At 42.6% G+C, this 25,743-nt stretch overlaps 1 protein-coding gene across 1 annotated transcript in view; it reads left to right on the top strand.

Moving 5' to 3' along the window:
- Positions 1 to 8,217: 8,217 nt before the first annotated feature.
- NIPAL2 (NIPA like domain containing 2) overlaps positions 8,218 to 25,743 on the top strand; it is a 54,257-nt gene continuing 36,731 nt past the window's right edge. Inside the window, 2 exon segments of the mRNA XM_010405184.4 lie at positions 8,218 to 8,459; positions 8,461 to 8,535. Coding sequence (XP_010403486.2) covers positions 8,295 to 8,459; positions 8,461 to 8,535 — 240 coding nt within the window. The 5' untranslated portion in view covers positions 8,218 to 8,294.

The following is a 25,743-nucleotide window of genomic DNA, read 5'->3' as shown; positions in this document are numbered from 1 at the left end:
TGTATGTCCTTTGCTTGTTTGGATGGTTTTACAAGGATGAAAGCATTTCCAAAACACTACAGTGAGTATTGCTTTAGTTATAGCAAAAAAAAAGGGACTTTGATCTTTGGTATTTATAAAAGCTAGTTTGTAATCAGGGTATCTTATCTGTTCTTAGAACACAAAATGGTACATTTATGAAAACAGAACTCCTGGGGAAATGAACCTATTGAATCTTAATTTAAAATGCATAGGCATATAAAGGTTTTGTCCTTTGTAATGTGAAGAAAGCTTGTTTCCAATTCTTCAAATATTTTAACAAGGAATATTGTGTATATACAAGCTTTGTGATATCAATTGACTGGTTATTAAACATATTTGAGCTCTTCCCCTGCTCCCAGCACACTCACACACTCACAGACCTATGTGATATTCATGTTAACAATTTATTTCTTGGAGGGAAGAAACCAGTGTGTTCTCAGGCCAGTTATCCTGGAGGTTGCCTCAGGTTATTTTATTCTTTATGTTTAATATTGCAGGGATTTTATGGATTTACCAAAATACCATAATTTTTATTTTTAAATCACTATTTTTTTAAAACAGATTCAATCCAGATCGGACCTTATCATACTCTGTTTCAGTTCACTGCCACCATATGTAAGTGTTGTCAAGGCTTAATACATAAAGTATCTGGCTCCAGGGCTGGTTTCAGTGTGGTTTTGGAATACAGATTTTATAATATGCAGTTTCCTTCCTCTGAAGTTAGTGGGAATAAGGTTTCTGAGGCACAGGTCATCTCTTCAAAGGCACATAGGCACCCAAATCCTGTTTAAGGATGTTCCACTGATTCAAAACAAGGTGCCTGGCTCATTCCCTCCAAAGAGGGGGGATTTCCTAAACCACAGATAGAGCCAGGTTAAACAGGCACTCGGGCACTCCCCAAGCAATTTCTCGACTACTTTTCTCCTATCCTTACTGCCAGGCCACTTACATAAGATATAGGCAGGACATGCCCTTCTTTTCAGACTCAATTTATTCAAGCAGAAACATCCTCAGACTGATCCAACTCATGCCATGGATGAAATGGAAAGACCTGATGGACTTTTGCCCTTGGATTGCTTGGGTTTCAGTGATGTTACTGCATACACGTGTGCAGTGAGCTTGCTGCACAGACCATCTGCATACACGTGCCTCTGGTGTGGACATCTGGTGCTTCTGGGAAACACCAGATTTGCTGAGCAGGAGCAAAGCAGCTGAATAGCATGCAGGCAATGGCGTTGATAGTGTCCAGAAGCACTGTGCCTTTTGTGTCTTCTCTATGAACGTGCAACCTCTGAAGCTGCCTCAAAGCACCAGATCTGCTATGTTGGTGTGTGGTGACAACAGCACGTGCCTCCAGCAGAATTTATCTGCTGCAGCACAGTAGTCACGGCTGTGAAATCTGGAGGCATGCCAGTGCACTTGGAGCTGTTGTACTGGACCTTCAACTAAAGCTGCTGTACACCCAGAAAGTCAGCCAAACATAGTAAAATCTTCAAAACGAAATTAAAACTCCACAACAGAAAAAGAGGACAGGTTTTGGGAAACTCGGATGTATGGCTTTTTGACTCATAGCACCAAAAGTATGTCACTTTGCTCAGTTGTCCCTTGGGTTCTTACTTTCTTATTTGGACTTTCTGATAGATCAATGTTTTGTGACTTCTTGGGATGTGTGTGGACAATAGCAGATTTAGGTCAGAACTTATAGTGGCAGAATAATGGTTTCAGCTCTGTACATGTTTATTAGGGAGAACAGTTTTGAAGGGGCCTTGTGGCTTTAGCTGTTTTAAATGGTGCATATGACTGGAGGAAGAGGAAAACATACACACAAGAGTGTGTCAATGTGTATACAGAATTTAAATCATCAAGCCATCAGGATGTGGATTGGGCATGTTTGGCTGCAGTACAGGTCCTGCCATAAGTCAGGTAATAAGGAGCACGGAAGAAGCCTTGCTGCAGGTTATGTTACTCTGAAGAGCTGTGTCACTGATTTCACGAGGAGAAAATACAACCCTCAGATACCTATATTAAAGTAGAAAACTTCATTTGAGCAGCTATTAAACTGGGTCATCCAAAGAACAGCCTTGGGCTTCTGGCATTTTCCAGACTGGGAAAGAGTATGTCAGGGAATGAAAAAAATCACAGTTTTCCGGCTATTCATATTTTTTCCCTAAGTCATCACAAAACACTCTCTGTGCCCACCTCCTTGGTGAGTTCTCCTGTTCATTCATAGCCAGAGCAGATAACTGCTGCAGCATTTGGGGTCGAGGTGTATCTCCCCTAACTACACAGGGAAAAGCAGGGCTCTGGATCCTCAGCAAGTTCCTCTCTCTCCTCTTGTCCTGGATTTGAGGAAGATGCAGGTCTTTGGATCCATGCTAAGAAACCCCATGGAGGTATAGGTTGAGGACAGGACCAATCCAGGCCACTCACAGACCTCTGGATGGGGAGAAGGGTTGAAGGCAAAGCAGATGGGCACGTCCCAAGAATGGAAAAAGTAAGCAGATATTTGAGCAAAACCTCACAGGCAATTTCTTCCAGCTAATCCCTGCCATAATTCTACCCCAGCAAAGCTGATCTGGTTCATCATTTCCATGAGACAGAAGGCATTTTCTTTTACTGCTCACTTCTCAGAGGTCTTAGACACTTGCATTTAATCATATAGTGTATGCTGACATCTGGTGGCATTCAGCAACAAAATCTTCATTAAACAAATATGTTTCAGGTCTAAGGAGTCGGCATCCTTACTTTCCCTTAGCCGGGTGCAGAAAAGAATTCCTCCCAGACCGCTTCAGACTGGGGATTACTCTAACACATGTGTATGGGACTGGCATGGCCCTGGAACTCTTGTGGGACATGTATGTGGGCACTGACCTCCAGATAAGGAGGGGACTGTCAGCCAAGGAACCATCAGCCAAGGCACCTGACTGTGTTCAAACACAGTCACAAAATGGAGCACACGGCATCTTGTCATTCCCTCTTCTGAACAAAGAGAATCAATGCACTAAAAAAAAGTGATGCAAAACTACTATGTGTTTTAGCAGGAACAGAACTACTGTAAAATCTTAGGTGGTAACTCTTCTGTAATTTATTTTCTTTATTTCAAATTGGAGAAAAAGAAACAAAACAGCATGTATGAATTGCCAGAGATATGTACCAAAACCTTGTTTCATGATATGTAATAAGTAGCATGGAATCAGCTGTCATGGTTAAAAGATACCCATGATGTAGCTGTTCCATTAAAAGCTGGATTAAAATCATGTTTAAATTTCATTTCCTTCAGTCCTTATCCTGCTTTTGATTAGTTTTAAGAGCAGTTGATGGTCTTGTGAGTTGAAGATTTTGCATTTTAAATTTTGTGTACATGGTCTGGAATTTTATGTGAAATTGTGGGTTTGATCTTTGACCTCTGTTTACTACAGTCCTGATTTGCCACTAATTTGATAGCAAGACATGAGGGCCTACTGTAAACAAGCCGCTCACTTTACATAGCTATGTTTGGCTCCTAAATGAAGAGGTATGTATGGAATATACTGTGGGTACTGTAGCCTCCTAAAGAAATAATAAAAACCACATCACTGCTTAGCTCTCCAGGTAACGTTTACATTTGGAGAAAATAAGTTGCATGCCTAATAGAGAGAGAAAATGCAGTTCTTATCCATTTTGGGTTTGTTTGCTTAAAATTATTCTTTAAAGTATTTGAAAGCTGAGGCTGTCTCTTTTGAAGTCAGCAGGAACTTTGACATTGATTTTAAAAGGATCAGGATTAAGCCTAAATTGGTAGGGTCTAAAAGGCAAAAATGAAAATGTCCAAAATCTACAAATCTCTCACTGATCCACCATACAGAAAGGAAGAACAAAAGCCTTCTCCAAGGTCTGTAATGTACATCTTGATTCCAGGGCTTCTCTTTTTTGCAATTTGTAGACTTCAAAATGGAAAGCAACTTTCCAAAGGACTAATTGCTAGCATATGAAGTAGTACATACTGCACCATGGTCTTGTAAAGCTGCTGCAGGAAGGGAGATGAAGGCTACTTGTAAAAATCAACTGACTGTTGGTACACATCTTCCACAAATTGTCCTGCACTATCCATTACACAGTATTCCCTGTCTGCAACCTGCCCTAGGCAGATTCCCCAGTTCACAGGTACAGCCTTACAGATAGTGAGTGACCCAGCAAAAGTCTGCTTGTAGACATTTAACTCAAACACATCTGATCATCCTGCTCAAGCTTAGCACTTCTTGCACTCATCTGGCACTAGCAGCCAGGTCCTCTGAACAGCAGGTAAAAGCAAGGTCTTCAACTCTCTCCTGTACCACTCAGCTAGAACCATCCATCCCAACACTGAACTTCCCATCACCTGGGCTCTATCCTCACAGTGGAACAGCTAAGTACCCTGAACGAAGGGCTGTTTTCCTATTTGGCAGAGAAGGAAACCATTACGTCTTTAATTTTCTCGCTTAGGAAGTCTCAGTAACTGACCAGAGCCCAGCAGTCAAGGATGGGTACTCTTCTCAGCTGAGAGTGTGGCTCATCTATAATAGCAAAGTGTAAGCTCGGAGAAGTGATGGGGCACGAGCAAGCAAACATGAAAAGCCCTCTTATTTCTTCTTCAGACACCCAAGTGCATTGAGTATCCCAAATGAGGGGGTGCCAGGTCAAGCTCTTCATGGATGACTCCCAGACACTAAAGCAACCAGGGGTAGGAAACTGCCTACTCTGTTGGTTTATGAGGTCCCAATGTCATACAAGCCAGGGAGACACGCAGTTCGGGCACTGTCCCAGATCAGCTGAACCTGAGGCTGACAAAGCATCCATTGCAGTCTCCAAATCCTTGTGACCAAACAGAGGAACATTATCTATTGTTAACAGAAACCAATGCTTGGCCCAAGAATATCAGATAGAAATGCAGCATTCAAGTGAGGGAATCCACTCAATTAACACCCAAAACAGTCTCTTGCACCTCCATTGCTCAGAAGTAACCCAAGTGTTAAGAATTTGATGGGAAGCGCTAGAGAAGGTGGATGTAATCTCCAAGGCTGTTAACTCCCTTCTCTTCTACCCAAAGTTGACTGGCAATAGAATGAGAGGAGTCAAAGACTGCCCCCTTGCAGATTACTCCATTTAACTAGCCCTGAGATTTTTCAACAAACCAACTGAAGCAGCATCTACTCCATCTTCACAGGTGGTACCTTTTACTGTGTGCAACTTCAAGGGAGCGAAGTCCTACTCACAGGGAGAAACAGTCCTGTTCTGATACTGATGTGCTTCAGCCACCACAGAGACACAAATCTGCACTTCTGTTGCCTTTGTCCAGCTGTAAAAACAGACAGATCCAGCAATAGCAAATCAGGTCACCTTTCTGAAGATACTTTGCTTAAGGTATTTTTTGAGCTACCGCAGTTTTCCATAACAGTTTTTCCACAATCTCAGTCTACAAGAAAACAACCAAAAATACACAGAGATTTGTACATGGTGCATTCTGCACATATCCCCAGTGATGTGAGCCTGTTAATGTGTTGTAGTACCCTCTGAGAACACCTTATATTTCCATGTTTTTGAAGTGGCTGGAGTCTATTCTGCTGGCCCAGCTGGAAGAGGACACCCCTGATTTGAAGGACCCTCAAACGGAACTTGACTTTGGGCACAAACTTTCAGCACAGCTGTGCGCCACTGAAAACTGGGAGTAATGTTCTCAGCTAAAACATCCTGCAGATCCCATCTTCTGCTTCCACTTCACAGGACATTTCCCCAGGATATTTCAGGAATCAGTCCTAAGGACTTAATACCTTTATGCCAAACACGTCAGCATCACTTTTAGCCTGAAAAAAATGCACAAGTACAGGGACTTTTGCACATAGTTAGTAGTTTTCCCTAATGGAGGGCAGTAACTGAGCAGAAATAGTTTTTAAAATATTCTTTAATATGTTAATAGGGCTAGGTTACAATGTAAAGAAAAGTTAAACTAATCTGAATAACTGAATAGCAGTTGTATATGCAAGACTATCAGAGTTCTGTAATAACCAAAGCATGCCATAAGGGCCCCTGGCACGTTTAGACTAAGTGGGTATGTCTGGACCCAGCTGTGGAACAACGATCTGTCACTGCTAGATCAACTTCAAAAGCAATTCAACAACGGCACCATGTAGACAGCATTACAGAAAACCTGTTCCAATAGCTTTCTTATGTAAGAGAAAACCACAGTCACATTTGTATTTTAGGCAGTGAACCAACAAGAATGAAGCAAAACAACAGCAACTGTCCTCAAGAGGTATTTTGGGCTGCTCCTCTCCTCCAACTCCCCTTACACTCCTTTTCAATCTCCTGCCAATCTGGGCATTTTTGGCAACAGAGAACCATACTGCAAAGGTCGTTGGCAGGCTGGTAGGGACCACTGTGGCTTTTGGCTACCAAAGAGAATTTCTCCACTCCAGCCTGGGGGATCATCAACCTCTTTGCTCCCCATTTTGAGCTGAGGCAGAGGTGACTGTATGAAGAAAGGTGAGGAATGGGAGAACTTTCCTCAGCTCAGCAACCTTTGACAATCGTTGCTGCTTTTTCCTCTTTACCCCAGGATCTGCTATACAACAAGTGCAAATTGAGGATGACAAATAAGAACATTAGCCTGGTGTTTCTGCTCAAATGATCTGCCTTGAAGTAGCTGATGTTGACACTTAAATTGTCAGCAGACTTCCAGTTTAGTGCTCCAGTTAGAAGAATGGGTCCTTTCACACTTCCCTCTGGGCTATTGTTTCAACTCTCTCTAGACAGGGCAAATATCATTGCAGCAGTTTACACTCCAGTTTCACTGCACTGGTTTTTTTGCAACCATAACCCAGATTGCCTAGAATTTTTTTCTATAATGTAAGCTTAGACTGTGGAGAATAATTACACAACACTGTAAAAATAGTCTGCAGCAATTTACACAGCCATGAAATACTGGAGCTGGTTTTTTTCCAGTGTACCTATATATACATGGTTGCAACTAATTCCAATATTTACAAAGGACTCACTGGAGCTGTGATCACAGAAACTGGTATTTCAAGTTAGGCCACATACATGAACAAAACATTTATTGTTCTAAGGCAAGATTTTGTATTTTGGGAGGTTATACCATCATCTCACTGAAGCATTACCTTGCCACTTCTGCCTTGTCTATATCACCTTCTGTCTGGACTCAAATAACATCTTTGTGGCTAAGACGTTAAGCATTCAGGTTGGAAAGTATTAATTTAACTACAGTTTCTTTCCTGTAATTGTGTGTTTCTTCTATTTTTGACCAAATTAATCATACTGAGGGGTTATATCCTCATTTCTTTCTTGGCAGTCAGCTTTGCTGCTCCTCATTTCTATTAGGGATCATATCTCCTTGCCTGCTGGAAGCTCTGTCCCCAGCCTGCTCTCCTACATGCTGACTTGTTCTCTCTCTTGATGCATCTTGCGGATGGTAGGACCATGGGCCCTACTGGGACTAAGCAATCGATGCCAGTTCTTCTTATGAGTAGGAGAAAACTGTTGTACCAGGGAGCAGAATAACTGCCCACTGACCCTCCTCTGCTGCAATAATTGTCAGGACTTTGGGTGTTTTCAAGCCTAGCTAAGCAATGGAATGAACTAATACAAGTCAGTTCCTCCAAGGTACAGCATGAGCTCTCTGGATTGCAAGCAGTTGTATTGTCCAAAGCCTGAAGATGTGGTGTCTAAATATTCCTTTTTATGCTTCTCTAGAAGCCTGCTTCTGTCTCTTATGTAATTCTGCCAAGCTCCCACCTTGCTAGCTCTACTCTCCTTTTAATGAGCTTGTTTAGTTGTTGTTTAACCCAGAAGAACTTAAATGATTAAACCAAAACTAAAAGAATTAATGAATAAAGCCACAGACTTTATTCATGGGAACAAACCCATTGTTCAAAGTCTCTGCGAAGAAACTAATCAGGAAATAGTTATGAGAGAAAAATACAGAACATAAGAATTTATGTAAGTGACTATCTGCCTTTGGGAACAACAACTTCTAACTTTTGCAATCTAGCAGTGAGGAATTAATTCTTAAACATTAGATTTAGGCACTGATTTGAAGGAGTTAAATTCCCAGGCTGCCTCTTTGGAGCAGGGTGGGGCATTGGGGAAGCCAGAGACAGAAAAAAAGGCACCTGAATGCACTTGGAAGGAGCAGCAAAACCTTCTGTCAAGCTCCCCTTCTCCTCGTATGCAACAACTGCTCCCCTGCTGAGGGAGTCCAGGTGCACACCAGCATTGCAGCCCTGGTGGCACACGCCTGCATGCAGAGTGACCCGTGTGTGCAGCCTTCCCCACACCAGGAAGAGAGTGCCACGTTCACATCCTGTTCGCCTCTCCTCAGAGCCACCCCTCCCCACTGGTGGGACAGTGCATGGCATGGCCAGTGGCTGGGGCCTGAGGGCAGGGACATGGACATCATCCCAGGCATCTTGGAATGCATCCTTTGGGGGACTGGGAACCGGGAGTGGGCCCCTCTCTGGCCCCTGGTACAGCACACACAAGGTAAGTGCCCACCGTGCGGCACCATGGTGGGGCCCAGGAACAAGAGGGCTTGCGGAGAGGGGGGTACTAATTTCAGCCTCTTCCCTGTGTCCTCTGGAGAGCCCCATTCCAGCACCTGTTTGCTGCTGGCGCTGCTCCTCTTCACCCCATTGTTCAGCCTGCACTGCCTGGCTTCCCCCTCTGAGCAGTCCTTTCTGCATAGGAACTGGGCAGAGCTGTGCTGTCCTGTGCTAGAGCATCACTGGGTTTTGTCATCTGTGTTTCTGTCGCAGTCAGTGCTGACAATGGATTTAGGCAACTGCAAAAGAGAGGCTGAAGCAGTCCCTGAGAACTAGCAATTTGAAGCATCTGCTAACAATAAAAATGAATTGGAGGTACATTAAACCCTTTACGTTTTCCCTGCATTTTATTTCACAAACTAGAAGGCATGGAAGGATACCCACCATCCTTGATTTTCTCTGCGTAAGAGGCAAACCACTTTTTCACAATGTAAAGTATTGGTATAAATTGTCCATAAAATGACTTGCAACTACCTGCTCTCCTTTCTCTAGGAGCAGCTCAGTAGCAGCTGATAGCCTAAGGAAAGTCCCAAAAACTTTCTGCTCTGGATTCTGCATTTGCTACTGGGTGGATAGCCATTTGGCAGGACACATTTTTCAGCCCCATGTTCTCAGAGCAAAGGAAACCTGAGAATTCCTGTGCACAGCTCCCTGGTGAGGAGGACTCCTGGCTGATGGCTGGTGGCAGTGCTTCCCAGGACCAGAGCTGGGTTCTCTTATTGGGAGACAAGAACGTGGAGCCAGTGGTTTTACTGTGGGTTTGTGAATTATGGTCCCAAGGCTGCGAGCTTGCACGGCTGCCAGAGGATGGCAGCAACAGGGAATTCCCTTGGCATGGGGATACTCACCCACCCTGGCATGTCAAGGTGGGGTTTTTTTTTTGCTTGGCAAACCTCCCAGCCCTGCTCCTGTACTCCTTGGGGTTGTTGCATGAGTGTTGCTGTTTTTTAAACATGGTGGTTTTCTGGGTAGACCTTAATAATTTTTGAGCTGCTTGGGTGTCTGTGTGTGAGACTGATATTCTGTTCTTTTTTTTACTTTAGTTGTAGCTTTGGAGCAGAAATGGGTAACTATGGGTCATGTGTTGATGCCAACCTTAATTTTTCCAACAGTTAAATTCTTCTGTCCACCCCCATTTTCACATTTTACATTTTTGGAAGCCTCAGAAACAATTTCCTCCTCCCATTCATGGCTATCCTGGCTGTGATTCAGTGGATCAGCCCAGTTTCAGGTCTTCACACAGGGGCTCTTTCCCTTCCCCTTTCCTTGAGGTCATTTTGTCCTCTTGGTTTGAAAAGGAGCTCTTTGTTTTCTCCCTCTACAAGAGACCATAACTGCACTGGTTCTGATCTGCCTGGAAACATCCCAGGACAGCTGAGGTGAGTTATTTTTCAGGGAGTATTGTTCAGCCCCTTCAACCCCATCAGGAGGTGAAAGAGTGAGATACTCTTTCAAGAGCTCCTAGACATGACTGGCTTGGCGTGGCTGCCAATTGCAGTTGCCTAGTGCCACATGGCACATCTACACAGGAGCAGCAGATCTGACACATTCCTTAGGGAAATCCATGGCACTAGAGTAAGTCTTACATGATATTTGTAAACACTCAGCTCCCTGGAAAAAGTTAAAGTGGCTGTGACCACGTGGCTGTGTCCACGTGGCTGTGTAGTATAATGCCTCTTTGTGCTGGCTTTACATTTCTTTGTCTTTTGTTTTAATTGGGATTATTCTCCTGAAAGGTCCCTGATCAGGTTGATTGGATGCTAGCTGTTGGCATAAGGGTAGAAGGGGGCCCACACGGTCATGGGGAAAAAAAGGTGGAGATAGGATTTCTCCTTGGCATCAGCATGGATATAGCTTGGTTTATACTGCTTGAGGAACTGCATCTCTGAAATCAGCAACACCCAAGCCCGTGCTCCCACAGCCTTCCCTGTATAGGCATGGTATGTTACGGGATATGAGCGTGTTTAATGGTGCAGTAAAATCTGATGAAATATGTACTTAGTTACCTGAAGTATTTCCTGCAAACTAATATTGTAATATTTTTTGTGTCTGCTGGAGTAATGAGTGTAAGAAGCCACAACATGTGGGCTTTGTCTGCTTAATAGGAAGTGTATGTAATTGCCTCAGTGTAATACATCTTTATTTCCCTCAGGACTTCTCATAGGTTTTTGCTTATTTACAATATTGTTGTTTATGGGCAAAAACAATTTTCAGGATTAGTTGAGATTATTATCTACAGTATTGATCCTGGTTTGACTTTGTATCAGAGAAGGAGAAAACAGCTGGGTGAGAACAGTCACTGAGAGCTCAGATGTAATAGAATCATAGAATAGTTTGGATTGGAAGGGACCTTACAGGCTGGCTAGTTCCAAACACCCTGCCATGGGCAGGAACAACTTCCACTAGACCATGTTGCTCAGAGCCCCTAACAATTCTTCTGTAACTCAGCATTTCACATATCTGTTGTGTGTGGACACTGTGTGTAGTCGTTCAAGTGCAGAAGCTGAGCCAGAGGTAGAAATTTACTTCACTTCTGCTTCTTTTTCCCTCTTTACCTGTCACTTCATAGACTCAGAGTTATTATTGGCTGCCCAGACACTCACCTTGAAAGATTGTCTTATTTTGTGCATTGTAGTAATAAATAATTTCTGCTCTGTATTTAGGGGTTGACAATGCTGACAGTTCCTTCAGATGGATCTGCGGCCTCTTGCCCCCTCACAGTGTATCACAGCCTGTCAAGCATGAGTATGTGCCTGATCCCTTGTGTGGTCTCATCAGCGAGCGGCTGTGGCTGATATCAGGTGTGATGAGAAATCCCACAGATTAAACACATTCTTGCAGAGGTCTTTCTACTCTGCCTTCTATCATATAAATGAAATCTAGATTTTGTGTGGAATGCCACAATTGAGGTTTTTAGCTCATTCTGTTCAAGAAGAACATCTTCAGTGCTCCAACTCACCCCTCTTTACTAGGGGCTGGATGTCTAGCCTCAGCAAAGTGAGAGCATCATTTGGTCTTGTTTTTTTCCAGTGGCAGCACAGTGCCTGCTGGTACTTCTGATGCCGTGGGGGCTGCTTCACCTGTGCTGTGAGGGACCCAAGGCAGGAGGGCAAGGAGCTGTCTCCATGGAGAGAAAGATTTTGTCTCCATTTGCCTTGGCTTAGGAAGCACCCTAGAGACAGTGAAGGTCTCTTTAGCTGGCACCATCACCAGAGGAAAATGTTGTTGTGGTACATCCCTACAAACATTCACCAGGGTATTTTGAACACTTAAGCAATGGCATTTCCAGCCATGGCTTTCAATTAGGAAAAGCTCTAGAGCAAGTCAAGGTGTCCATAGGATGTGTGTGTGGGAGTCAAAGGGCAGCATGGCCACAGCACAGGTGGGTTTCAATCAGGACATCTTTCCTCTGCAAAAAGGAAGAGAAAGGCTGTTAAAGGTGAAGGCAAACCCTCCTAAGTTTTTTCCCCCTTCAAGTGTTTTGTAGGGGTTTTTAATGCTATTTTCTCAGTCTCTGTAGGATACCTCAGTCTCCAGTCTGCTCCCTGATGCACTGCAGATGTTAGCTTTTTCAGGTTAATCAGTAAACCAGTCCCTGAGCATGGGGAAAGTAGAGGCAAACGTCCTCACCCAGCTTTCTGCTGGTGTACTCATCTGTGAAGACTGCAGTGAAGTTTTTCCAGTTCAAAACCATCCCCCCAGCTCTTTAGTCTAAAACTGTTCACTGAAAGCAAACAAGGGTATCAAAACACTGACTCTATTTCATCCTCTTGTCCTCTACCTATCAGATTTCAGAGTTCACACAGTTTGTTTCCTTTATCTTACTGGGAAATGTGTTTGGGAGAAAATGAATACCATTTTTTAGGTATTAGGGAAATATATATTATTTTCAGCCCTAATAAATCAAAACTTGGGAAGAGGACTTTGCTCAGCCTTTAAAATGCAACCTCTTTGAATCTCTCATAGGGGAATTCAAAACTTAAATGTCACAATGAAGCACGTGATCACAGAATGGGTAAGGTTGGAAGGAATCACTGGAAATCTTCTAGTTCAATCTCCCCACTCAACCAGGGCCCCCTAGAGCACATTACTCAGGATTGTGCCCAAAAGGCTTTTGAATCATTCCAGAGAAGGAGACTCTACAACCTCTCTGGGCAGCCTGTTCCAGTGCTCTGTCAGCCTCACAGTAAAGAAGTTCTTCCTTGTGTTCAGATGGAATCACCTATATTCCCATTGCAGCTAGAAGCAAGAAGAAGCCCTGCACAGTTTTCTGTTGTTCGTCTGCTGTCAAAAATCCAGCAACTTGCCAAGGTTTAGTGCCCATTTAACTAGTTTCTGCTAGAAAAGAATTTGTGGCTCTGGCTCATAAAAGCAGGACTGTCAACGGAGCCAGCTTGCACACAAGCTCTCAGGCTCTGTCAGAGCTGTAGGTCTGATCTGCTGAGGGTTGTGTTCTGATTAGCTTTAGTGTGACCAAGAAGCTGACATGAGAAGGCAAAATTGAACACTGGTTAGAAAGTGTTGCCCATATCTTTCTTCAACCTCATACACCTATTCTGCTTTGCTGAACATCAACCATCCCCGCAGATGTAAAGATCACATCTCTGGTGCGAAACGAACACACAGCTTACAGACTGCAGCCTCCAGCTTAGAGAGAGATCAGCTGCTGCTTAGGAACTTACTCATTGCTCAAAGGTAAGGGAAATAAGTACAGGAGAGCATACCCCTTGCCTGTCCCTTTGCACAGTACTATAAACATGTCTGTATCATCCCAGCTCTCAACATCCATAGGGAAATACAGGGTTTTTTCCCTCAACCACTGCAAGCAGAGTGGGAGTAAACCATGGAGCTGTTTATACCTCTGAACACAGAAGAGGCTGGACATGGGGCAGCAGGTCTGGAACAGTGGGAAAATAGCCCAAAGACTGGAGGCAGTATGCAGTTTTGTAAGCCTGCTTGAGGAGTGACCTGCTTATCTGGTTTCTGCCAGTGTCATACATGAAATCTCTAATTGTGTTTGGTCTTTGCATATTAAGTGTTTTAATCAATTAATTCTGAGTTAAATATTTTTAAATTTGAATGTTAAAATTAACCCATCAGCCCAGGTACAAAAACCAAGTTCCATTATCAATGTTTTCAATTGTTCAAAGTAGTTTATTAAGAGAGTTGCACCATTCCCAGTTAGAAAGTCCCCAGTTAAAAATCCCCAACTTATGCTCCCTTCTCAAACTTTAAACCACCTGTACACTATAAGAGTTATCTTTCCTATGTTTATTGTCTACTTTTACAAGTGTTTTAAGATGTGTTGGATGTATTTTAATATTTTTTTAAGTGTTTTTACTTTGCACCTTAATCCAAAGGCTAACTTCAAAACCCCAGTTTCTAACAGCCAGCAGCTATTTTTAGCTCCTCAACCGTTACCCTGCAGGCAAGCTCCAGGGCAACCTTAATTTTAATGAGGGCATTTTAGCACCCTTATCTCAACTGATACCACCCCTCTGACAACGATGAGCCATTGGTGGACTGAGATGATCTATCAAAGGGAAAGCACCAATCACTTTAAACTGAAGGGGCGGGCTGTGGGCAGGCTAGGGCAGAGCAAAGACACTATAAAAACAACGAGACTGGCCTCAAGAAGTTCAGCGAGAGCGAGAGAGTGTGTTCAGAGAGGAGGGGGAAGGTTGGGAGAGTCCTCTGCAGGCTAGCTGTGGTGGGCATCAGTGCTGGGCATTAAAAGCCTTACTCCTATTAAGGAGCCTTTAAAAACTCTTTTTTCTGACTTTTGGACTAGCCACAAGTCAGCTGAGCACTGCAAGTCCTTTTTCTCTACCTGAGGTCCAGTGCTGTCCCAGCCAGAAGATCTCAGATCCCTGCACTCCTGGGGCATACCATCTACTGAGCCATAGGATCCCAAATTTTTATATTTTTCTAATTTTTTGTAATTTTTAAACTTTTCTGTTTTCAATAAATTATTTTAATTTTTAATTTAATTAAGAGTTGTCTCTTTCCTCACAACCAGGCACTTCTCTGGGTCCCAGAACAGAATTTTCTAGTGTGCGTGTACTGCCCTGCTTGGGTTCCTTCTACAAGGCCTGGAAGGAGTCATGTGCCTGTGACAGTTTCCCTGCCAAGCCCAGCATGGTGCTGGGCAGCAGGTAACAGCAAACCAACCCAGCTCCACGTTCTGAGCTTGGGGCACACAGGCTCGAGCAAATGCGGATGATGGGAGAGCTCACAGTCCATCTATTCTGGACATCTCTTCTCTTCAGCATTGCTGGCAGAGCTGCTTGCAGGAATGTTTCCTAGCCTGACAGACAACAGAAGCTGGTGAGCAAAACCCTTTTATTTAGGCTGATACCTTAAAATTCATTTTGAAGAAGTCTTGGTAGCTCTTCCTGGACGCCTCATCCAGGACACTGAAAATGAATGCTCTTGCAGAGCTGGGGCTGTGCTAAGCACCAGCTATAGCTTGTCTGAGTATCTGTTGCCTGATTCTCACTGGGCTGTTTTTCACAAATCTTAGACTGTTTTCAATGCTTCTCTTCTCAGCAGATGCTATGGTAAAATGAGTTTTAATTTTTTTCTGAGGATGTTAAAGAACATTTGCATTTGAATTTTTTCTTTTTTTTACTGATGATTGAGGTGACAGCAAGTTAAACAGGAGCTTTGTAATTATACTAATCTCTTTTAAGAGGTTCGAGAATGTTAATTACGAAATTTCTAGGCAGTAAGGAACATTACACTACTAGTCATTTGTCAGAAAGTGGGGTGCAGAAGACAAATGCAAAGACACTTGAGTCACTAATTACACATATCCTACCTAGTGCAGAATTCAGTTTTGCTTTGGACTGCTTCAAAATGGTATGTTACAGAAAGATGGGCTGCATAGTGCAGGCTGTATCTGATATCCAGCTTAGCCACCGACTTGAGGGCTTAAACTATGGAGCCAGCAGAGCAGGTACTCCTCCTCCCTTAGTCATCATTGAGTGGGAAAGACCAGGCATGGGATGAATCTAAATCCCTATGCTGCTTTGGAGGTGCCTGGCTCAGTGTAGTGCTTTGCACTTCCTGTTCCCATCTTCTAGACTAGTCTACAACTAATGGACTTTAAATTAAATTGGCTGTGGCCACTGTGTTGATTTTCGAGTCTCATAGCATGTCTGTGAGTTGCAGTGATGTAGGGTGAAAGTCTGGCTGCTCATACCAACACCTGTCTGCTCCTAAGATTTCATGAGATTGCTGCGTGGATCTAGGACACTGCTGTCGCACAAAGCAGTGGTGTTGCTCCCACCTTGAATCTGTGCTTCTTCTGGTTCATTTGCCCTAGCACTCATTTGGCTCCTCAATGAAGCATTTTGCCTGGGTAAACTGACAGGAAAATAGTCTTTGATATAATTCTTAAAATAAAAGTTGTCTTTCATGTAAAATCACACCTGTAACTCTGGCTCATTATGATTTTGTGATCCAAAGACTTCATTGCTCTTTGGAGCTTAAGTATGATCTTTCTTTTTCTATGGTCTTGAAGTCTGCTTTGGGCATCGATAAAAAAGATGTCTGAATCTTATCCTTGCTTGTCTCCAACAGTCTGCCGTATCTGATTAAGCCCTGTTTGAAGGAATCAAAAGAAAACAAATTACTCAAGTAGAAATTTGACCCAACTCAAAAAACAAGGCTTTAGAAACATGAACAAACTGCAGACTGTGAACTTCAGTCGTAAGGGAGGTGCGGACCTTTGTCTAACCTGGTAACTGGAGACTGTGATTATTTTATGTGGAATTTTGGTAAGATGTATAAACTGTTATGCTCATGTTTACAATGTCAACAGGGATTGTCCCAGAAGAATGGCATTCACTAATGTGAGCAGTTGGGAGATATGCTTTCCATTCTTTGACTAATACGGACTTTGAAACGTGGCCAGCAGCTTCAGAGAACAGCCCATTGATGTGTGAATCAGCACCAGGCCTGGAGCAGAGCTTTTAAGAAAGGGATGTTTGCAGTGTACTCAAAAGTAAATAGTCAATATCAACCTAAACAGATGTGTTCTGCTTAAACTGAGGTTATACCGGTGTAACTCCCTTTCCCTCAATGACGTTCATGGTTGATTTACATCATCTAGGCTAGAAGCTTTGGCCTCGTTTGGTGATATGAACTGTTTTTCCCATAACGGGGAAATGAATAGAGATTATGGAACTATGATAAAGAGAAATCACGGAATCGTTAGGGTTTAACTCTTGGATGAGGCACACAGCGACTCTCTGGCTATATTCCCCTTTGTATCCTGCTGTGTGTTGCAGAAACAACCCTCTAATGCAGAGGCCTATGGTGAAGTGCAAGGTTTGGAAGAAGTCCCTCCACACATGAAAACAATGGGTCAGAGCAAAGCACATACTGGCTCCTTGGACAGGACTTCATGGTGGCTGAGGTGAAGTAGTAACATAGAAGTTCATATCCCCTTGTGGACAACTCTACCTCTGGCTGACACTTAATTCCCTAGAACTAAATCAGCCTCATGGGAGCTGAAATCTCCAGCAGAGTCCTAGCTAACGTATTCAATGACTTGACTGCCGTCCTGCTCAAAACGAAGTAATTTTGCCAGCTGATACAGATTGCACTTGAAGCCTTTTTCTTCAACAGCCAAGGATATCTCCACTGTAAAGATGTTCCTGTGAAAAGCAACCAAAATATGGGGTTTGTGTACATAACAGGCTTGTGCCCACACAGTTAACTCCCAGTTAAAACCTAGTTTAATTTTTTGGGCTCCAGCTTGGGAGTAAATAGATCGTGACTCCATTTACTTTGCTTTATGACTCTAACCTACTATTTTTTAATGTTTCTTTTCCATTTTTATTGGGGGTATTGTTGTGGTTTGGGGTTTTTTTGCCTGCTTTGTAATTGTCACAAGGTTTTTGTAGTTACTGACTTCTTATCACATTATTTTCTTTCCTTTGTTTCTTTCAGTAACAGTCTTTTGTTTCCAGTAGTGACTAAAGCACCATGAACATTATATCATTCAGTGTCTGTGTTATCATGAAGCAGTGACTCAGTCATCATGTCAAGATGACCTAGAGCACAGCTTGTAGTATCTGTAGAAGCTTCAGTCAAACAAATAATAGCAGCTTTCACCTGATCAAAACTCTTGCTCCGTCTCTTGACTATTGTACTGGTTTTTGCCAGAGTTAATGTTCCTCATAGTAATTTGTGTGGTCTGTGTTTCGGATTTGTGATGAAAAAAGTATTGCTAGTAATCAGGATGTTTAGTTGCTGCTGAACAGTGCTTGCATAGCATTAGGGTGTGTTTTGTTTCTCATACTGCCCCATCAGTGTAGTGTAGGCTGGGGGTGCACAAGAAGCTGGAATGGGACACAGCTGGGACAGTTGACCCCAGCTGACCAAAGAAATATTCCATACCATATGGTGTCATGCTCAGCATAAAAAGCAGGGGGAAGAAGGGAAAAAGGGGACATTTGGCATTGGTCCTCCTAGGTAGCCGTTACCCATGATGGAGTACTGCTTTCCTAGAAATGGCTGAAGACTTACACACTGATGGGAAGCAGTGAATGAATTCCTGATACTGCTTTGCTTCTCATGCAGCATTTGCTTTATCTATTGAACTGTCTCTATCTCAACCCACAATTTTTTGTGCTTTTACCCTTCCAATTTCTCCCCCATCTTGCTGGAAGAGTGGCTCCAGCTGTGTGAGGCTGAGCTGCTGGCTGCTGTGATAACTACACATCAGAGACTGCCAGGACAAACTGAAGAGCAGTGCATGGTTTAAAAAGCATGCATGTGAGAGATAATAGCATCTGGCTCATGAAAAGAATACTCAGTTCTCCTTCATTTCTTTAATTCCTGAGAAGGAATTTAACTTCCTGACCCCATTTCCATAGTAATCCCTGTCAAGAAGAAGTTATATCATACATACCATTATATCCTATACTAATGCTAAAATACCAGAACAAAAAAGACAGCAAGTTCTATATTGGAGAATCCACATGAGATACAGTTGCTGAAAGACCAACAATACTCAAAACTAGGGGGAAAAGCATCACCGCCTTGTTATCTCTGTAAGTACAACAGAGCGCATTAAAAGGTGTTAAAGGTACATAGAATGGATCATTCAGCTACACTGATCTTAGTTTTCTCTTGCAGAAAGCAGCTATGAAGTAGATGCTTTGAATTTTTGTGAGCTAAACACCTACTCTTTATGTCAGCATTAGCCATGAGTTGCAAAATGCTAATAATACTTTTATACTTTAAACTAGTAAACTACAGTTTGTAGTAAAATGTCCAAATGTCCAACTGTAATGTGTCACAGGGAGACAGCTGAGCGAACACCAGCCTGCTACCTGTATCTCAAGCCCTTGCAAGAAACTTGAATGTGAGACCATTTCTTTAGAGTTTTTTTATTCAAGATTTACATCTTACAGTTTTGAACATAAGTATCTGCAAATTAAAAAGCATCCAGCAGAGTGTTTGTGTGTGTATGTACCCATCTACATACGTGTGAATATTTCAGAGTGCAGGACCTCTTGTTTTTAGATCATCACTGATAATCTAGCAGTTGTTTATATTTAAATGAATAATGCTGCTAAGCAGAAGGTTCTGCCTTCTGGAGTCCACTCATTTTTTTTGCGTTAGGAACTATCTGTAAATGATTAACACTCTCTCTGGAAATGAAACTAGGAGAGCCAAGTGCAAGAGGTGCAGGAAGGAAAGCAAGGAATGATTACAGAGCACCCCTCCTCTGCAGGAGCAGCAGACTGGAAGGGCCTTTGGGCTGCTCATTCCCCTGCCATAAAATCAAGTAATTCTTTTAACAGATGGATCCAACTTCATTCTAAATGCAGTCAGGTCTGTTCTTTTTTCCCTCCCCTGTTGTTAGTCCTGTTAGAATATTTCTGAAATGCCACTGGCTTGTAAGCATTGTGATTTCCTGCCTGTGTTTATACCTGTCTGACATATGTGACTCCGTGTTTCAACAACTGAGCATGTTCACTCAGGTTGTGACTTGGAGCAGCATTTTCTGTGAAGATCAAAGGAAGGGCTAGTTACAGCTAACAGAAGATTATTTGAGTCAGAATGGGAGACAAGCCTGCCTTTGTTTGAAAGTGATACTGGAGAGTGCATGCTGGAAGAGACATGCCATTCCTCTCAACTGGTAAAGGGAGAATTTTATATAAAAATTCTTTTGAGGATTTGGTAAATAATGTATTACATTTCTGTCAGGGTTTTCTGTTTCTGATTGAGGTAGAGTCAGAAATAGCTCATTTGTGCTTCAGTGAGACTTGTACTACAATAACAAGAGGGAATGAGCTATCTGTGCTTGGAGGCACGTTTGTGTGTACATGTAGAGAGAGACATCTCTCCAAGAGTACTCCTTGTGCCTTGCCCTGCCTGATGTAACACTTAACAGCACTATTTACTCAGTTGTTCAGATAGCTCCCTTTTGAGCTTGCTTCCATCTTCCCATAAGCCTTGTATCACCTCTTTGGCTCTCAGTTTAGGGGTCCAAGGGAGCCACATTAAGCAAGGACAGGAACAACACAGCTTCTCAATGTGAGGCAGACTGTAGCTTCTGGGGATTAATATACCTAGGCTTGGAGTGGTCCGGCTTGGACCTTACCTTGTACACCAGGAATTAGACTGGGTCAAACAGGAACATCCAGAAAGCCTGCCCCTGGAAAGCAAAAGAAGTGTATCCCCAAGCCAACTGGCCATTTTGTGGGAGAAGCTGGTCAGGCAGTGCTAGCTTGCCTCCCTGTTTCTCCTGTGGGACCTGGAAACTGACAAAAGTTTATAATCCTATTCTTGCTTTTCCTGGTATGTAATTTCTGTAGTTGCCATGGAGACGATATGTGATGGTACTTGAGAAAATCTTTTTATTAAGATGTTTTCAGATATGATTGATGTTTTTATACAGTCATTTGAGAGGTTTTTATTTGCAATCTAGCAGGCATTATTAAAAACATGAAATGGTCTTTGAGTATGCAGCAAAATATCCCAGAAACTAAAGTGTCCCAAAGTATCACAGGCTATTCACAGAAACAGTGTAAATATCAATTCTGCCCCTTCTCCATTCTCCCACTTATTTCTAGTTTTAAGATTTCATTCCTGAGAATAAGAAATTGAAATTTAGGAGTCGAGGGGTTTGGTTTTAACTCTTCAAAAAGGAAAAAAAATTGCTACTCATAGTGGTCTCTTAAAACTACCTGAAAGCAGGTTGTAGTGAGGTGGGTGAGTCTTGTCTCCCTATTAACAAGTGATAGAACAAGAAGAAATTTCCTCAGGTTGTGTCAGGGAAGGTTTAAATAGTACAGTAGGAAAAATTTCTTCACAGAAAAGGTTCTTAAACATTGGAACAGTCTGCCCAGGAAGGAGGTTGAGTCACCATTCCTGAAGGTGTTTGAAAGATGTGTAGATGTGGTCCTTAGGGTTTAGTGGTAGACTTGGCAGTACTGCATTATTGTTGGACTGAATGATCTTAGAGGTCTTTTTCAATTTAAATAACTCTATCATTCTAGGCTTGTTAACAGTACTGTGGGTGGATATGTTTGTATATAACCTTAGTAAGCATATAAAAAGTTACTTTAGTTACTTTATTTTACAGTTCATGTTCTCCAGCTTGGTTTGTTAACTGCTATGCATATTAATTAAAATAATCAGTGTGATGAATATAAATAGGATCTCATGAAAGTGGTTAAAACACGGAGATAAATAAAAGAGTCCCACTTCCATAGTTGCTGTATCCTCTCAAGTTCCCCCACCTTTTCATAACTTACCAGGCTCTCATTCCAGCCTTTGCAATTTGTCACTTTTCTGGAAAAAGATGTATTTTAAATTTGTGAGGTAGTGTAGTTACCAAGTCTCCTCTCTCTATTCCTAACAAAGATGATGCCAAATGTTTTGATTCTCTCCTCATATATTGAACAACGTCCTTTTTCTTTTGCGTCACAAGGAACAAATCAAATGTATTTTCATTTCATGTTCCCACACTGGTAATTGCCTTTTTAATCTTATTTCAGCTGTCCTTCAGTACTTCATATGGACCTTAACCCATATCTGAGTATATGAATAGCACTATGAAAACCATTGAAATAAGGACCTTGTTTTATTTATACATCTGTAAAGCACTGAGTACAGCCAGAGCTCTGTGAATAATAATAGCTAAATGATAAGCCTCTCCCAATTCCACATGGTAGCTCTTTGAAAAATATGGTTTTTGTTAAGGACTCTGAATTCCTCTTGCTTCAGAGTTAACTCATAATTGGAAGTTCAGAACATGTTCCACCCCTTTCTCTTTTTTTTTTTAATGAGATCCATTGAGGTCTGACAAAATCCCAATTATTGGAAATGGTGCATAGCTTTTGAAACAGTACATGCCATTAAATTTGTTGGGAATACCTTTAGATCACAAATACATAGAGAAATCAAGAAAAAATAGGAGTAACAGTTTAACTAGCCTTGATGAGTGAGCCAACAACAGACATTTAAAGTGTTTAGGTTTTTTTCTGCTCATCAGTTCAATTTATAGCCATAGCAAGTTTCCATAAATAATGGCATATACCTTTTAGTCAATGCAAGTTAAGTTCCTTTTTCTAAGTTTTCATTTTACAGACCTGGCAACTGCAGTTTAATGTGCTTTAGGAAAATACTCATGTAATAAGGATAAATTGCATTTCACCATATAACTGAGTCTCCAATGCAGATTTTAGTCTGCAAGTGATAAACTTACTAGAATTATTGCCAAAGATACAGATTTCATTTGCCATAAACCCCTTATTTTACTTTGACAATAAATAGAGATTTTGCATGTATAATATCATTTTAAAATACTTTCAAAGTGATGTGAAAAGGTGCTCTGGTAAATAAGCATCAGGTCCTGCCTGAGTGCTGGAAGCAGGACCGTACCCATTCACTTATTTTGAGTAGCAATGTGCTGCCCCTCCACGTGGCAAATGGATTTCTCCTGACTGATAGTTCAAACCTCCTTTGCCCATGCCTCAGCTTGTGCAGGACTGTCATGTGGCCGGGATGGGGATGCCAGGTGAGCACTGAAGGTGCCTTGCTTGAGGCGAATTTGCCATTTCTTGAGCTTGTTACCTCTGGCAGCCCCTGTGCAGGTCAGTGTCACCCTTGACAAACTGCACAGGGTCACCAGCTTAAAACCCTTCCTGTGGATTGTGAATTTTGACCTACCTTTAGTGTTAAACACTGGCAGGTAGCTTATAAAGAACATAATGGTAACGGGGTATATTTTGGATGGATTATTTCAGGTGCCTAAGCAAGGCAGCGAGGGAGTGGCAGGCCAGAGGAAGGCATTCGTCAAGCCTATTTTGCCACCAAGGAAAATGTTGACAGATCCACAATGTCAGTCCATGGTCTATGTACTCAGGGGTTATCTGGAAGGGACTTCAAAGTGGATAGGTGACTTCCATGGCTTGTTCCAAAACATATTAAGGTGAAGTAAATTAAATTTCTGTATTGTTTTTTATTTTCTGGAAAACTTAAGGGCAAGATGTTTCTGTGATAAGCCTCATGCATTTGGAAGCACTGGAAGAATGTGTCAACAGTTTGAAATCTGGGGTCTGACAAAGTGGCCTGTATGCTCAGACAGATGTTTCAGTGATGAAGAAACTTGCAATTTATGCCAACAGTTTTGAATATTTAAAGCTCTTTCCTGTAGAAGTCCTTAGTTGACTGAAGTAGTACCATGGATCTGAAGTTGTCTGCAGCTGAATTCCCCAACTGAGGTTTGTCTTGAGACTTACGTGTGGGAAGCTCTGCAGTGCTGCGGATGATATCACAACTGGATATCACAACTGGAAACTCAGAGAATATCATTTTTATTACTTATTAAACTGGCTGTTCCACCAGTCCTTTAGTCTCTGAAGGATATTAAATGGCAGACACTGCACAAATAAGGAAGCCTCTCACATGATAAGATGAGAACAGAAGGACTCTGGTGGCCTTTAGGGCGATACAGTAACCATGTTGTGATCTGTCTCCAGTTGCAGGTCATCTTTCATTTGTGTGTGGTTTTACTAGCCTGAGATATGCTATCCTATTTTTTCTCTTCTGTTTGAGTGCGGCTGTATGCGATAACCCTGGTTCCTTAGAAATTACCTGCTGATTTAGGATTCATTCTGATTTGAGATGCTTGCAATGTACTTTTCCTCTTTACTGTGTTTTCCCCTTTATTTATTTAATATAAGAATGTGTGAGTATGTACCTGCATGAGACAATTTTGCCATGCTGTAGCTGCATGGTGTTACTTTACCTTCATCTCATCTCCCTGAATGGATCCATGTGATATTTGACCTCCTTAGGGCAACGTACTCTGCTCTCAATCTTTAGGGGTCTGTTCAGCCCTGCGTTTGGAAGCCTGGTGCTATCATCATGCTAAGCAGAGCTCATTAACACCTGTCAGCCTGGAGCAGGCAGTGCAGTATGTATGCCAACAGCAACGCTCAGGTGAAACATGTGGTCATTGCGATAAAATGAGCAGAGCTATGAGGGTAAGATTTGAGCCCAGACTGCCACTACACATTTGCGTTGATCATACACATGCACTGTTTTTTCTTGTGCACAGACTAGGAGGTTGCTTAAGGTAGGCACAGAGGAGTGTCACAGGGTAATGATTGTAAGATAAAAGATGGTAGATTTAGACTAGGTACAAGGAAGAAGCTTTTCACAATGAGGGTAGTGAGGCACTGGAACAGCTTGCACAGAGAAATTTTGGATGCCCCATCCCTGGAAATGTTCAAGGCCAGGCTGGATGGGGCTTTGACCAACATGGTGTAGTAGAAGGTGTCCTTGCCCATGGCAGAGAGGCTGGAATTAAATTATATTTAAGGTCCCTTCCAACCCAAACCATTCTGTGATTCTCCAGGAAGAGAATTGACATTTGTAAGATGGTTTCTGCTCAGACACAGGCTGGTCATCATGACAGAAATCTTATGTGTCCCACAGTGATATATGAGCCAAGCTCACACATACCTGGTGAAGCAACCACTGTGGTGCAAAAGCAGTTGCTGTTCTAGGGAGGACACCCATGACGCAGGGCATTGGAAACCCACTGCTGGAGATTTGATTCACAGCCTCTAGGGGCACGCACTCAGGTCATCATCAGTACCCACACATGGATCTGATTTAGCACATTACTTTAAATGACCAATGGAACACATGACCTCATCCTCTGCTCACCAGCTGCATTGAAGTTTTACCTCCAGAGCTGGATAGAGACCCTTTTGTGGTCTGGCTTAAGATCAGTGGTGTTTCCTTCCTGGAGTGCTGGTTGCCTACTGAGTCCTGAGCAGCGTTTGTGACCCCCAGTGGAAAATTGGGAGGAAGGAGCTGCAAGGGGTTGCATCCTGACATGCAGCCATAATGATAGGATCAGCCTCTGGAAGAAAAAGAGCCTCAGAGAGACTGAGTTCTCTGCTGGGAGTAGTGGGGATTTGTTACAATTACTAATGTAAGTGCAATAAGACGATGGGGTAAATGAAGTGGCAGTTTCTGCTTTCTATTCCCTGCTGTCTCCTTTTTCTTTAACACTTCATGATGAGGCTGACAAGGCCACTTCTCCACCTCCTCACAAGGGAGCATGTTGTCATTTAAACAGTACAAGTCTTCGGGAGCAAGAAAAAAGTTTTTATTTAGTTGCTGTTTTTTGAAGCTGCTGTGTGTGCAGGATGAAGTTGTCAAACTTTGGGCAAGATCAGTGCTCAGGATTTGATGCTAGAGCATTAAGGCATAAGGAAGCAAAACCCAACCCCTCTGCTTCTGCAAGGCTGGGGTGGTGTCCATGTGACAGCACTTCCCCAGAGTGGAAGGAGGCTGCTGTGTCCCTGTAACAGTGCTGATCTCAGCAGAGATGTCTGTGCTGCGGTGTGCTGAGATGTCTCATCACACACTTTCCACTGGCTCCAGTGACATGTGTTCCCAGAGCGTGAAAAACACAGTGTGTGTGTGAGAGCCCAGAACATGCTGCTGGAACACCCACTGGAGGATCCTGAGGAAACGATGCAAGAGGGGAAGGACCTCCAGTGGCCATGCACCAGAAGCTATGGGCTGAACTCTTGAGTAATGCTTCTCACTGAACGCTTATTGTACCCAGGTTGTGGCACTGATGCTGTAATAGTTAGCAGAG

Source organism: Corvus cornix, chromosome 2, assembly GCF_000738735.6.
Source record: "Corvus cornix cornix isolate S_Up_H32 chromosome 2, ASM73873v5, whole genome shotgun sequence".
Lineage (NCBI taxonomy): Eukaryota > Metazoa > Chordata > Aves > Passeriformes > Corvidae > Corvus > Corvus cornix.
Note: the sequence above shows the minus strand (reverse complement) of the source record. Positions and strands in the feature narration are given on the sequence as shown.